Source organism: Leptopilina heterotoma, unplaced genomic scaffold (genome assembly GCF_015476425.1).
Source record: "Leptopilina heterotoma isolate Lh14 unplaced genomic scaffold, ASM1547642v1 Lhet_32, whole genome shotgun sequence".
In the NCBI taxonomy this organism is placed as follows: Eukaryota; Metazoa; Arthropoda; class Insecta; order Hymenoptera; family Figitidae; genus Leptopilina; species Leptopilina heterotoma.
In genome coordinates, this window is record NW_025111017.1 from 1,341,590 (window position 1) to 1,355,763 (window position 14,174).

A 14,174-nucleotide genomic window follows, 5' to 3' on the forward strand; every position below is an offset into this window, starting at 1 on the left:
AAAGAAAAAAATAGGGGAAATTTTGAAAATAGGGTACGTTTAGGGGACAAAATTAAAAGGGGACTTTTAGGGAAATAGGGGACAGACTGTGAAGCCTGTATTAGATATAGAATTAATTTTTTTATTTTTTATATATATATTTTTTAATTGCAATCATTAAATAATTAATGTAAATTAAAAGATAAATGCTGGAAGGTCGTTTAAAGTCGAAATAAGGAGTGAACTATGTAATATGTATAATAATAATAATAATAATAATAATAATAAAGTCCATTATAATATATACATATATTCATATATACATATGAAATTATATACATAGAGCAAATTGCTGATTTTAGAGATCCATACAATTCAAGAAAACTAAAGACAGGAAGGTCTTGTACTTATTGCTTAATATTATTTTCGATGATAAATATATTCTGTATTGCATCACACTTTCCTATATATAGGAAAAAATGCGAGTTTACCATTCTGTCTCCAATCTTCTTCTTACAGTTAACAGTATCTAATTCTTAATTTTAAGTAAACGTAGATACTAGTTTTTACAGTCAGGTCGCCTAAATGACGGATTCCTCCCTACTTTCATTTTTATTTTTTCACCATATTAGAGAATAGTGTAAAATAATGTAGACAACTTTCACAGGATCACACTTCAAAAGCAAATGAATAAAATATGAAGAAAAAATTATTTCAGATAAAAGAATTGAATTTATTAAAATTTATTAATGAAAATCAAATGGATTAGAAATTCTTCTAAGCTGAAAAACGATAATTTTCATTGAAATATTAATGTTTTAATAATAATTCTTTCAAATATTAAAAGAATAAAAGAATCAAGCCAGAAAGATTGTGAAAGTATATAGGCAATATGTAATTTAGGCGAACCAAATGTGTACCACTATAATATTAGAAATATCAACTATTTAATTTTTCGTAGCAAATTTACACTTTTACAATTTTTTATAATTATGTTAAGAATGATAGACCTATAGAAAATAAATAAAAATCTTTAAATTTAAAAACTATTATGTACATATATATCGTTTTTCATGTAAAGTAAATCTTAAATATGTGACATTTCACTCAGTGAAAAGGATGTTAAACTTTCCTAACAAAGCTAAATTTTCGAAGTGAAATTTAAAGTGATTCGTTCTTATTGGAAATTATTTATATTCGATTTATATGCAATTTATTATATGCAAAATATTAAGTGAAATAAAATACTTATTAAAGAAATTGAATCTTTATTAAAGCGAAAAGTATATTATAAAATAATCTAAAAGTTAAGAAAGATAAGATCCCTTTCACTTTGAAATATGACATATGATAAAACTAACATTTATTTTTCAACAAACAAATTTTGTTTTAATTTTCAGAGAAAATATATCTTAAAAATTATCCAACATAAATCGCATTTTTTTAAATGGAATTTTAACAAATAACAACATACTTCGATACTTGTTAATAATTTTTAGAAGCTTTATGCTAACAAACTTGTGCTTCAGTTTAAGTGCATTTCCACTAAATGATTCTAATTTCGATTTACAAACACGACCTTATCAATATTTCGACGTCGTAGTACTGCGGAAAAAAGTTATTTCTACACATAGTTTTGAAGTTTATTGTCATAAAAAAGTTGTTTTCTTTAATATTAATTTTATGAAAGAGAAAAAAGAAATTAAGTTTCTATTCCAACCAATGAAATTATTTTCATTAAATTTTGCACTTGCATAGAGTATATGTCAGGGTTTAGCTTATTCTTGCATTCAGCTACTAAAGAAGACATAGTTTGTAGTATCTAAAAACAAATATGAATCTGTAACAAGTTTCTCAAGAAAAAAAATTAAATTTTTTTTCACGAAAATTTATAAATTTGATAGAGTTTCATTTTCGACTGTCAAATCTCATCAAGAATATTATGATTTGCCGGTGAGATGACAATATGTAATTTTAGCATATCCTTATTCGGACCAACGAGAAAAGAAGAGATCGCCGTCTCCGAGTTCATAGCTCCATTCTGTTGAGGATTCAGCTCCTCAAAGGGCAGTAAATCATCTAAATTAAGGACACGATCATTTTTATTAAATCTGTGAATAGTTTCCATCACTCTAGCAATGTGTTCGACACCATCTTGAAGTCCATAGATCAAAACTCCGATTTTAACTCTTTTATCAGAATCACTATTGGCTGGCGGCTCTTTACAGGTCAAGGAAAGTCTCACCGATCGTATGACATGTTCCGGCATTTCCACAGTTCCTTGCCAAACTATGAGAAAGAATTTTTTAAACCAAACACCCTTCGGATAAATATCAACGACCCATTCGCAAGTTTGGTCGCCTGCGTATTCGGCGAGATAAGAATGACTAGAAAAAACAAGAGTTCGCGTATGATACGATCGCAAACTATGAAAGTTTTCTATCGTTAAAAGAGAGCTGCACGTGTCAACGGTGTAAAGTCTTGGTTCGAACAGCAAACATCCGTCTTCTTCAGTTTTAATAACTTCCCTAACGCGTTCGTTTTGTCCGGAATGAAAGGACATTCCAATCGCCATGCGTTCGACAAAAAACTCTTTGTACTTTTGAGTGAGAGGCGAGAGAAGCAAATCAGCCAGCTGACGTGGAGACATCATGGGAAACCTCACTGGTGACATGACCGCCATTACAAGTTGCTTTAAAGTTAATTCCAACTCACTAATTGGCATCTGACATTTCAAACGATTTGCCTGATGATCAAGCCAGGACTCAAGACATTTATACAATGTCATTTCGTCCTTGATTACTAAACTGCTTTGATGAAGAAGAGCAACGAGTATGTCCAATTCAAAATTTCCAAAATCTGTCGTTTTTGCAACAAGTTCAAGATTCCATTTGATGAAATTTTGAAATGCCTGGGTGATGTTGTGATGACCACAATTGAGTGTGTACTGGAGCCAAGATACTAATGTTCCATGAGTTGCAGCTAGAGCAATGTGATTTTCCATATAATCGAGACATAGGGAAATCAAATCTTTTACATTGTATTTATCGGCTAAGGAGAGTATTGGGAGTACAATTTCATGGCTGATTCTTATTTTACCAGTATAAAAATAACGGAGAAATTCACTAAAAATGGGAACACATTGAGGAGTTTCTTGTAATGTGACTCTGCTTTCTTGGGATTCAGTCCATTGAGGGCTCATTAACATCACCTGCAATATAGAAATTTGTAAAAATTATTATATTTACAGGCAAAGAAGCAAAGATTCAAAAAATTACATTTTTTTAGGTAGGGCGACAAAAGTACCAATTCCAAAAGTTCTTAATTACAGAACTTGGATCGACTTTAAACGAGAAAAAAAGTCGCTTTAGTCGATTAAAAAAACAAAAAAATCGAAAAAGTCGATTAATTAATTCAGTGTTTTCACAAAATTCTATTTTTTATCTACCTGACTGATACTACTTTTTAGTAGATTTTAGGTAGAGTGGGAGCAATTTTGTCATTCTTATTACGCTAGGCCCTTTTACAAAATTTGAATTATTTAAAAAATAGTTTAATATGTTTTAAAAATTCAATTATTTTTAAAAAATTAAAAAATATTTTTTTTTCGACTTGGGGCAAATGTTTTATAATAATTAAAAATGTTGGACTGATAAAATCATCATTTTATACCTATTATTATTATAAGAATATTGTTACTGTAACTTATTAAAAATTACTTTCATTATTTTAATTCAATTATTATTTTCCACAATTTTTAACTAAAATTCTTCTTTATAAAGTGTAAATTAATTATTATTAATAATTTCTGAAAAATTTCTTTCAACATTTTCAAATCCTTTTGTTTACAATTCAATTTTACGAAATTTCATCTATTATTCAGGTATTCGGAAATTCTTCAATCAAATATATATTAGAAAATAAAAACTTCAAATAACTTCAAAAAAATTCAATTCAACTTTTACAAAAAAATTAAATCTACAAAAGTGTGAAAAATTCAAACATTCAAAGATTATAATTTGAGACCTGCTTTTCAAAACTCAATTATTATCTAAAGTTTTAACTGAAATTCATATTTCAATCATTATTATTAGAAAATTCTACGACAATTCAATTATTTAAATAAAAAAAAAAAATAATTTGTTAAAGAATTTAATGTTTATTAAAATTTAACTCTCATTTAAAGAATTTTATCAACAAATTTTTAAATAGGTAATGAAAATTCTTTTGACGAATTTCAATAAAATTTTTAAGAATAATTTCATTTTTCGAGAAATTAGATTAAAAATGTATTCAAAATAATTGAATCTCTGTAAAAAAAATTTCATTGAATTGAGAAAAGTTTTTGAAAATAATTGATATTTTGTCATGAATTTTATTAAAAATTTGTTTAAATAATTGAAATACTGCCAAGAATTTTATTAAAATTTTTGAAAATAATTGAATTTTAGAGAAAAATTTTAATATTTATAAAAATAATTGAAATTTCGACTATAACTTTTTTTAAACTTTTGACCATAATTGAATTTCTGCTAAGAATTTTATTACTTTTGAAAATAATTGAATTCTTGAGACGAATTTTTTAATAATATTTCTTTTAAAATACCTAATTATTTTTAATACAAAAATAAATAATTTATTGAATAATTGAATGTTTCTCAAAATTGAATTCTCATAAAGAATTTTATTAACAAACTTTTAAATAATTGCATTATTTTGACGAATTTTAATAAAATTTTAAGAATAATCACATTTTTCGAGGAATTTGATTAAAATTGTATCAAAAATAATTGAAATTCTGCAATGAGATTTATTATCTACGAAAATAATAATTGAATCCCTGTAAAAAATTGTATTACATATTTATAAAAATAATTGAATCTCTGAAAACATAAATTGAATATTTTTGAAAATAATAGAATTATCGCGAAGAAATTTATAAAAAATGTTTAAAATAATTCATTTCTTTTGGAAAATTTTATTAAAATAGTAGATATTGAAAATCATTGACTGGAGGAGAATTTTTGAAAAAAAAATTTTGTTAAAAAGAATTTCATTAAAATTTTTGAAAATAATTGAATTTATCGTCAAAATTTCAATTGAGGCTCCGAATCTTAAAAGGGCACTTTTAACCATTTAAAATCAATGCCCTCTTAAGATCCATAGCCTCAATTAAAATTTTGACGATAAATTTTTTAAACTTTTGACCATAATTGAATTTTTGCGAAGAATTTTATTGAAAATTTGAATTTGAAAATAATTGAAATTCTTTGATGAATTTGAATAAAATTTTTAAGAATAATTATACATTTTTCGAGAAATTCCATTAAAATTGTATTAAAAATAATTGAAATTTTGCGATGAGTTTTATTATTTATGAAAATAATTGTAAATCTATAAATTTTTTGATTATTTATGAAAATAATTGAATTATTGCGAAGAAAAATTGTAAAGGCAACTCTTTTAAAATTGAATTAAGAAAATTGAATTAAAGAAAAATTAGATTTCAAGAATAAGCACAATAACTTTAGAAAACAATAATTTTCCAGAATTGCAATCAAAATTCCCTGACTTTTCCAGGTTTTTTCAAGGTTTTTAAATATTCCCTGACATTTCCAGAGTTTCCAGGTTTCCAGGTTGCGTGGCAACCCTGTCCCGGCTTTGTCCTAATTTTTTCCGTTTCTTTTTCTCATAAAATTTAAATTTATTTGATTTCAAACATAAATAAATCTACAAATGGCTTTCAAATTTTTTATTAGATTTTTATGAATAATTAAATTCTTTTAAAGAGTTTCTTTAAATTTTTTGAAAATAAAGTTTTTTTAATAATTTTAATTAAAAATTCGGAAAATAATTGAATTAAACAAAGAATTTTTTCAATTTTTAAAAATAATCTTGTTTGTTCATAATTATTATTGAAACTTTGATTAATTCAATATTATTAAAATGTATTGATACTAATTGAATTTCTGTAAAGAATCTTACTATTTATAAAAGTAATTGAATTCTTCCGAAGAATAATTATTACATATTTATGAAAATAATTAAATGTTTGTTTACGTAGAATTTCATTACAATTTTTGAAAATACATATTTAAATTGAGCTCCCGCGTCCAATAACTCGATCTGCGCTTGAACTGAAAAATTCAAGCCAGTCAAGCCGGCAGAAAATGGAAAAAAATAAAAGTCGGAATTTTTAATTTTAAAACATACTACCGTATAGAGCATAAAAATGCCCAACTTTTTTGTCTTTGAAATTTTTCTGTAGAACTTTTATTTTTAATAATAATGGACAAAAACTGAATTTTTTTTATTCTTCAATTTCATTGAATTTCAAAACATAAATCGACTTTTCTCAAACAAATCTTAATGAAATTAATTAAAAATTGATATACTTACTTATCAGGGTCTACCGAAGACGATGAAGTGATTGAAACATTAAAAAAAGTTTATTGCAAAATTATTTGTTAATATAAATACAGACCTGTCAATAAATACGTTTTCTCAACTTTGACGAGAAAAAGTGTGCGGTGAACTTTCGAGTTGACACAACTTCCAGTGAGACATTTGTTTATTAACATGTGAAGAAGTTTTTTGAAAATTTTTATTTAAATCGGATGAAAAATAAAGAAAATACATAATGTTTAAAAAAATATGCGTCGTGCGGTGTTTTGACATTTCGACGCAAGAGGAGAAAACTATTGGAAACTAACAGTGGTCGCCTTTTAAAAATGGCTGCTTGAACGTAAACGTAATTTCAAAAGGATTTTTCTCCTAATTTGGACAGTTATTGCAAAATAGAAAAAAACCAGTTATCCTGAAAATTTGCTTTTTCATTTGTACACAAGAAATTGAAAATCCAATATAATACACGACGTTAGGAAGTAAAATATGAGAATTAGATATGCCCATTAGGTGCTGCCCTCTGGTGGTAATTTTATGCATCGCGCATTTGTTTAACTTTTTCCTATTTTTCTTCCTGTCGTTGTAAATCTAAATAAATCTTTTACTGCCTATCATATTATAAATGTATAGAATTGTTTTTATTTTAAATATAATACATGAATAAACTTATTTTTAAATAAATCAACAGAAAATAGCAATAGTTTCCAATAGTTTTCTCCTCTTGCGTCGAAATGTCAAAACACCGCACGACGCATATTTTTTTAAACATTATGTATTTTCTTTATTTTTCATCCGATTTAAATAAAAATTTCCAAAAAACTTCTTCACATGTTAATAAACAAATGTCTCACTGGAAGTTGTGTCAACTCGAAAGTTCACCGCACACTTTTTCTCGTCAAAGTTGAGAAAACGTATTTATTGACAGGTCTGTATTTATATTAACAAATAATTTTTCAATAAACTTTTTTTAATGTTTCAATCACTTCATCGTCTTCGGTAGACCCTGATAAGTAAGTATATCAATTTTTAATTAATTTCATTAAGATTTGTTTGAGAAAAGTCGATTTATGTTTTGAAATTCAATGAAATTGAAGAATAAAAAAAATTCAGTTTTTGTCCATTATTATTAAAAATAAAAGTTCTACAGAAAAATTTCAAAGACAAAAAAGTTGGGCATTTTTATGCTCTATACGGTAGTATGTTTTAAAATTAAAAATTCCGACTTTTATTTTTTTCCATTTTCTGCCGGCTTGACTGGCTTGAATTTTTCAGTTCAAGCGCAGATCGAGTTATTGGACGCGGGAGCTCAATTGTGGAAAACAATTTAATAATTTATAAAAATAATAGAAATTTTGAGAAAAATTTAAAGAAATTTCAAACATAATTCGAATTTCTGCGAAGAATTTTATGGAAATTCATGAAAATAATTGAATTCTTATGAAGAATTTTTTTTAAAAATAATATTCAAAAAAATTTAGTAAATCTAAAGAATTTTGCTATTTATGTAAATAATTGAATTATTTTTGAGAAGAATTTTTTTACAATTTCTAGAAATAATTGAATTCTTTCCAAGAATTTTAATAAATTTTTTAAGAATAATTATATTTTTTCAGGAATTCGATTAAAATTGTATTAAAAATAATTGAAATTCTGCAATGAGTTTTTACTATTTAGGAAAATAATTGAATATATTGCTCATCGAAGAAATTTTTAAAAATAAAATTATAATTATGGTGACTAACTTCCCTTGATTATTTTCGAAAAATTTAAATAAAATTCTTTAAAAGAATTTAATTATTTTTAATAGAATGTAAAGAAGTTTCAATTATTTCAAAAATTTCCAATTATTTATTTATAAAAATTCAATTATCTTGAAACAATAGAGTTGAAAAATTTCAAAAAAAGGGTGAACACCTTTAAATTTTCATGTAACTTAATAGTTTGCTTTACCTGAAACACGTCACTAGAAGCACAAAGAATAAGTCGGTGTGCTGGATACTCGACACCATCTACGACGAGGCAGATATCATTCATTAGACGTTCAGCGTACAATGTTGCTATTTTCAGCAAAACAGTTCGGGAATTGTCCACCTGGAAATTACAAAATAATTAAACAATGATACAACAAAATATATACAATATATACATTTCTTTGTACAAAAAAGTCAATATATTGATTTATTAAATGAAAATCTAGACTTTTGTTCTTAACATCTTACACCAAATAATTACTCGAAGAAGTCGAAACGAAAAAAAGCATTTATTCATTCAAGTTATTTTTATACTTTACAGAAACGGTCTAACAGAAAGCAAATAATTAAATACAGACTTCGTACTCGATAATTAATTTTAGAAAAGTAGCAACTGACAAAAATTCCATTCTATATTTTAATTTGCTGACTTTTTCCTAATTTTCATAAAAAATATATTTACTTTTTTCTTATCCTGCAAATAAATTTAATTCCTGCAACGAATTTATTATTCATGAAAGAATTTAAATATTTATAAAAATAATTTCCTTTCAAAACAATTTTATAAATAAAAATTTTTTAAATAATTCATTTCTTTCGACTAATTTTATGAAAATACTAATTTAAATAATTGAATTCATGAGAAATTTTTATTATTTGATGAAAAAAATTGAATTCTTACGAAGATTTTTACAAAAAAATTTTTAAATAATTGAATTCTGTTTGGAAATTTTATGAAAATAGTAGATATTGAAAATTATTGAATTACGAAAAGTTTATAAAAATAATTTAATTTTATAAAAGAAGTCTATTAAAATTTTTGAGAATCATTGAATGTCTGTGTGACATTTTATTAAATTTTTTTTAAAATAATTAAATTCCTAAAAAGCATTCTATTATTTAAGAAAATATTTTTTGAATTTTTGCGAACGATTTTATTAAAATTTTTTTAAATAATTGAATTTCAAAAATAAAAATATTACTTTTAAAAATAATTGAACTCTTGTGATGAATATTGATATTTATGAAAATAATTGAATTTTGCAAAGAATTTTATTAAAATGTCAAAATTTAATTAAAATTGTATTTAAAATAATTGATTTATTTCGAACAAATTATATTAAAATATTTAAAAATAATTGAATTCCTGTGAAAAATTCTAATATTTTTGTAAATAATTGATTTTTTCAAAGAATTGAAATTAAATTTTTAAGAATAATTACATTTTTTTAGTAATTCTTATAAAATTGTTTTAAAAATAATTGAAATCCTGCGATGAATTTTATTATTTATGAAAATAATTGAATAGTTGCTAAGAATTTTATTAAAATTTTCAAAAATAATTGAAAAAAAATTGAAAAAATTTTATTATTTTGTGTATTTTGTTTTCGCAATAATTCAATTATTGAATGATTGCGAAAAATTTTATTAAAATTTTTAAAAAAATTGAATTTCTGTGAAAAATTTTGTTATTTTTAAAAATAATTGATTTCTTCATAAGAATTTTATAAACATTGTTTTAAATAATTACTTTTTTCGAAATATAATAAATAATTATGAAAATTTTGTTTTAAATAATTGAATTCTTGTGAAAAACTGTATTTGTGAATATGATTTAATTTTTCCATTAATTAATTTAAAATAATATTAAAAATAATTGAATTCTTACTTAGAATTTTATTAAAAATTTTTTTATAAAATTGAATTTCAATGAAAAATGTTATTATTAGTGAAAGTAATTAAATTATTGTGAAGAATTGTATAAAAATTTTGTTAAATAATTTATTTTTTCGAAATCTTTTTGTAAATGCTATTCTTAAATAATTTAATTACGGTGGAAATTTTATTATTTATGAAAATAAATGAATTTTGGATGAAATTTTATCAATTTTTTTTAAATAATTGAATTTTTTTACGAAATTTTATGAAAATACTAGATATGGAAAATAATTGAATTTTGAATATTTTTTTTTTTAAATTGAATCGTTTTAAAGAATTTGATTATAATTTTTGAGAATAGTTTTTTTATTTCTAATATTAGCGAATTTAAAGTAGTGGAAATTCTCAAAAAATAGAAATAGTAGCTTTTAATAGGTGAAGTCTAAAAAAAGTACCCAAATATTAGCATAACGTAAAAAAAGTAGTAAATAGTAGGTTTTAGTATATAGTAGATGAGTGCGAAGCCTGTTATTACGATTCCATACCTGCACTGAATCCACAGTTTCATTTCTTTCACTGGAACTAGGAACATCAGTAATATCTTCATCTTTCTTACATCCTTCTTCCATCTTGAATCTAATAATAAAGACAAACTTTTCAATGTTTGTAAAAATATTAAACACATTTGTACTTAGTTTTATTGTTAAGTAATGAACAGTAAGATGAAATTTTAACGAATTTGTCTTTAAAAATTTGAATATTTATAAAGAAATTTTTTTCGATTTTTCCATCTTTTCCATCATCTTCCAAAAATCGAAAAAAATTTCTTATAAATATTACAATGACAGGAAAAACTATTTCAAATATAAATTTGAATAATTTTAATCAATTTATTCCATTTATTCTGCGTGTAAATTCGATGTAATTATTATATAAATATTTCCTTCATTTGAAAAATTGTTACTTGAAAAGGTTAATCTTAGGGAATTTTAGTTAACAAACACTTTCAGATGATTTTCAGTGGAATGACCCGAATATTTCTTGAGAAGTGATAAAAATAAAATTCTTTCGTAACTGAATGTTTTTTAAAAGCCAGTCATGAAAATTATTTACTTGAACCAAGAATTTTGTTTCGCTTTTAATGTAAGTAGGTATTAAAGATTAGAATTATTTTTATTAATAATTACCATAGTCAGACAAAATAAATGGTTTGACAATTTAGTGAAATGAATAAATAAATTATATTAGGGGTCAGCAGGCGAAAGCTAGTAGACTAAATTGAAAATAAAAATTACGGATCTTATAAAGAATTTCTAAATTGTAATAAAATTCCCAATCAAATTTAAACATATTTTCTAAATTTTATTTTTACATCAATTTAAGAAATTTATAATTAGGAATTCTCGATTAGGGAAAAAATTACTTTGAAATAATTTGGGTAAGTTTATTATGCATTATAATAATATTATTTGAATTTAATAATAAAATTGATGTGTTAAAATAAATGAAAGATTATTAGTCTTTAACGAATATGGATTAAATAACCTATTTACATTTTTCAGGAATCCTTTATGTCTTCTATTTTCGTACACAAACACAACCAAAATAATGGTTATTTTGACATTATTTATATACTTTCATTTGCATATTATTATTTCGTTTTATATAAAATATAAATCACTTTCTGAAAAACATTATTCTGAATAACTTGTGATCGTTACTTCCAAGTGCAGAAATGACCTTCCAAATTTAAATTATTTTTTCTAACCCGAATAAAATAAAGATTCTGCACCACGTACCTAAATGAACATTCCTAATAAATTTTTCATTATTTTTTAATTTTAATATAAATATAAATATTTCTGTGAATGGAGTTGGCAGAATTTTAGTACTAGAAATATCAGCTTGAAGGCGCTGACATAGCTTTAATTTAGAAATTTAAAGGTCAACGCACAACTGCTTCGCGAAAGTCGTTCGCGAACGCAAATAATAAGTTAGAAAATGACAGAGATATATTTGTGTCCTTTTCTAACTCATTGTTTACGTTCGCGAAGCATGAGTTAGAAAAAGACGGAAATATATTTTTTTTTGTTTTTATCTCTTACTATCTCATGGTTCACGTTCGTGAACCTATTGACAGGATTTTAGCATGTGTTGCTATAGCAACCGACGCAGACGCAGAGTTTTGGGAACCTATTGGAGAAAGGCCTTAAGGGGATGTCAAAGTCGATGCGATTTTCCCATTGAAGCTCAATGCAAAAATCCAATCGACTTTGACATCCCCTTAAGGGCATCCGGGAAATAATACTGGTTTCGTGATAGACGTCTCATTTAAAAAGAAAAGAATATTTTGATTCGGGATTTTTTGGTAAATATAGAGAAATGCTCTGGGACCAGCGGTCCTCTCGGAATTTAGAGAAATTTTAATAATTAATTATTGAAAAAAACTGTTTAAATATACGGAAAAAAGGGGTTTTGAACGTTTCAGTATAGACGTCTCATTTTGAGAGGATAAAATATTTCGGGTTCATATTTGGAGGGTTGATAGAGGAAGACTCTCCGAGGAGCGGCCCTCTCCGTTTTTGCAATAATTTTGCGAGGAAATTATTTTATTAACGATTGAAAGTGGAGTAATTTGAGTTTAATACACGGAGTAATAATAAGGAGACTGTACTACCAGCAGGGATGGGTACGTATTATACATGATGTATTATACCTGGTTTTCTACACGTATAATACGTGGTATTATACATCTTTAGTTTTCTACGTATGTCATGTATTTTACATACATTGCGTGACGCGCGGGATTTTTAAATTTTAGACAAGAAACATGTGATTTTAATAGTATATTAAATAAATTTTAAACATAATTTCAATTTAAAAATTTATTAATTAACATTGAAAAGTTTTTTTAAAATTTATGTTTTAAAGAAATAGCACACAAACAAAGTTCTAACTGTTCGTGGTCAGGTCAGGTTGTCTGCTGCCGCCAGACCCATTTATAGGTTATACATCTCCATGTGCCAGGCCATGTGTCAGTGATTGTTGTACAATATTGCTTTTTTTAAAATAAAAAAAAATTAACAAAAGAGGTGGAAGGCCGAAACACAATTCCTGGGAGGAATTGTGTTTTATTCCCAAAAATAATAAAGGGAAAAATGTTGCCCTGTGTCCTATTTGCAACAAAACATTGCAAAATACAGCTATAATAATAATTTAGTACTTTTGTATGAAAAAGTTTATTTGAAACCCGTTTATTTTCAAATAAATAATAAATTAACGTGTCTTTTTAAAATTGTTCTATATAAATATATAATACAAGTTATGAAAAAATGTGTGTAAAAAACCATATGAAAAATCAATAAATATATATTATACGCATTTTTTTGTAAACTTACCTTATATGTAACCTTTTTTGGTTTTTTCTTGGTATTTTTAGCAACAATTTAGTAATGAAAACCAGGAAACAAATAAAAAATAATCAAACATATGATTTTTATTATTATTGTGAGGTTTGTACGCATGCGCAGAACTGGACATGTATAATACCAGGTTTTCTACAATTTTCTACGTATTATACGTCATTTATGTATTATACGTAGAAAACTCCGAAAAAAACACTTTTACCCATCCCTGACTACCAGTGAGATACCGTGCCAAATGTCTGCCTTGGTTCACTGAGTAGTAAATTTTACTCAATTTCAATGTTCAGCGTTGGCACTTATACTTGCGTTACGCTGCGTATATACGGCCATGACCTGGTGACTCTGAGTAGTAAAGACTTCTCAAAAATAAAGCGCATGCGCAGTTTGCAACTATCTTCGTCACTCTTGAAAGAACGATGAGAGAGATCATTATTTTGACGTGCGAGTTAGAAAGTGTGGTTATGTTTTATTGTTGACAACAGCAACTATACGGGAAAATCAACATTTAAATAAGAAAAAATATTAATTAACAAACTGCAAAGAGAAGAGTAAGTTCAATATATTATAATATTAATAAATTGTAATATAGGTGTGAGTAGATATTAATAAAAAGATTATTTTTGTCGAACCGGAGTAATTCTTTTCTTTGTATGATAAACTGAATGAATACAATATAATATAATGCTATAATCGCTATAATGCTAATATAATTAATATCTACTCACACATTTCCTAT

General features: G+C 25.0%; 2 protein-coding genes across 5 annotated transcripts in view; one reads left to right on the forward strand and one right to left on the reverse strand.

The window, feature by feature from the left end:
- Window positions 1-235: 235 nt before the first annotated feature.
- Window positions 236-13,644, reverse strand: LOC122504839 (BTB/POZ domain-containing protein 17). 3 transcript variants are annotated; one of them, XM_043616122.1, is made up of 4 exons: window positions 13,412-13,644; window positions 10,559-10,649; window positions 8,335-8,475; window positions 236-3,190 (listed from the first exon to the last, which is right to left on the reverse strand). In XM_043616122.1, the coding sequence occupies exons 2-4, from the start codon at window positions 10,640-10,642 to the stop codon at window positions 1,901-1,903; spliced, it is 1,515 nt and encodes a 504-aa protein (XP_043472057.1). In that variant the 5' UTR covers window positions 10,643-10,649; window positions 13,412-13,644; the 3' UTR covers window positions 236-1,900. The 3 variants fall into 3 exon arrangements, with proteins under 3 accessions (XP_043472057.1, XP_043472055.1, XP_043472056.1); XM_043616120.1 differs by lacking the exon at window positions 13,412-13,644 and adding an exon at window positions 11,567-11,900; XM_043616121.1 differs by lacking the exon at window positions 13,412-13,644 and adding an exon at window positions 11,813-11,878.
- LOC122504840 (bifunctional peptidase and arginyl-hydroxylase JMJD5) overlaps window positions 12,319-14,174 on the forward strand; it is a 31,704-nt gene continuing 29,848 nt past the window's right edge. Inside the window, exon 1 of one of the 2 annotated variants that reach the window (XM_043616125.1) lies at window positions 12,319-12,702. The gene's annotated coding sequence lies outside the window, so the exon portion shown is untranslated. Of the gene's footprint in view, window positions 12,703-13,845; window positions 13,987-14,174 lie in introns of those variants that run through there. The other variant, XM_043616124.1, reaches the window with a different exon arrangement.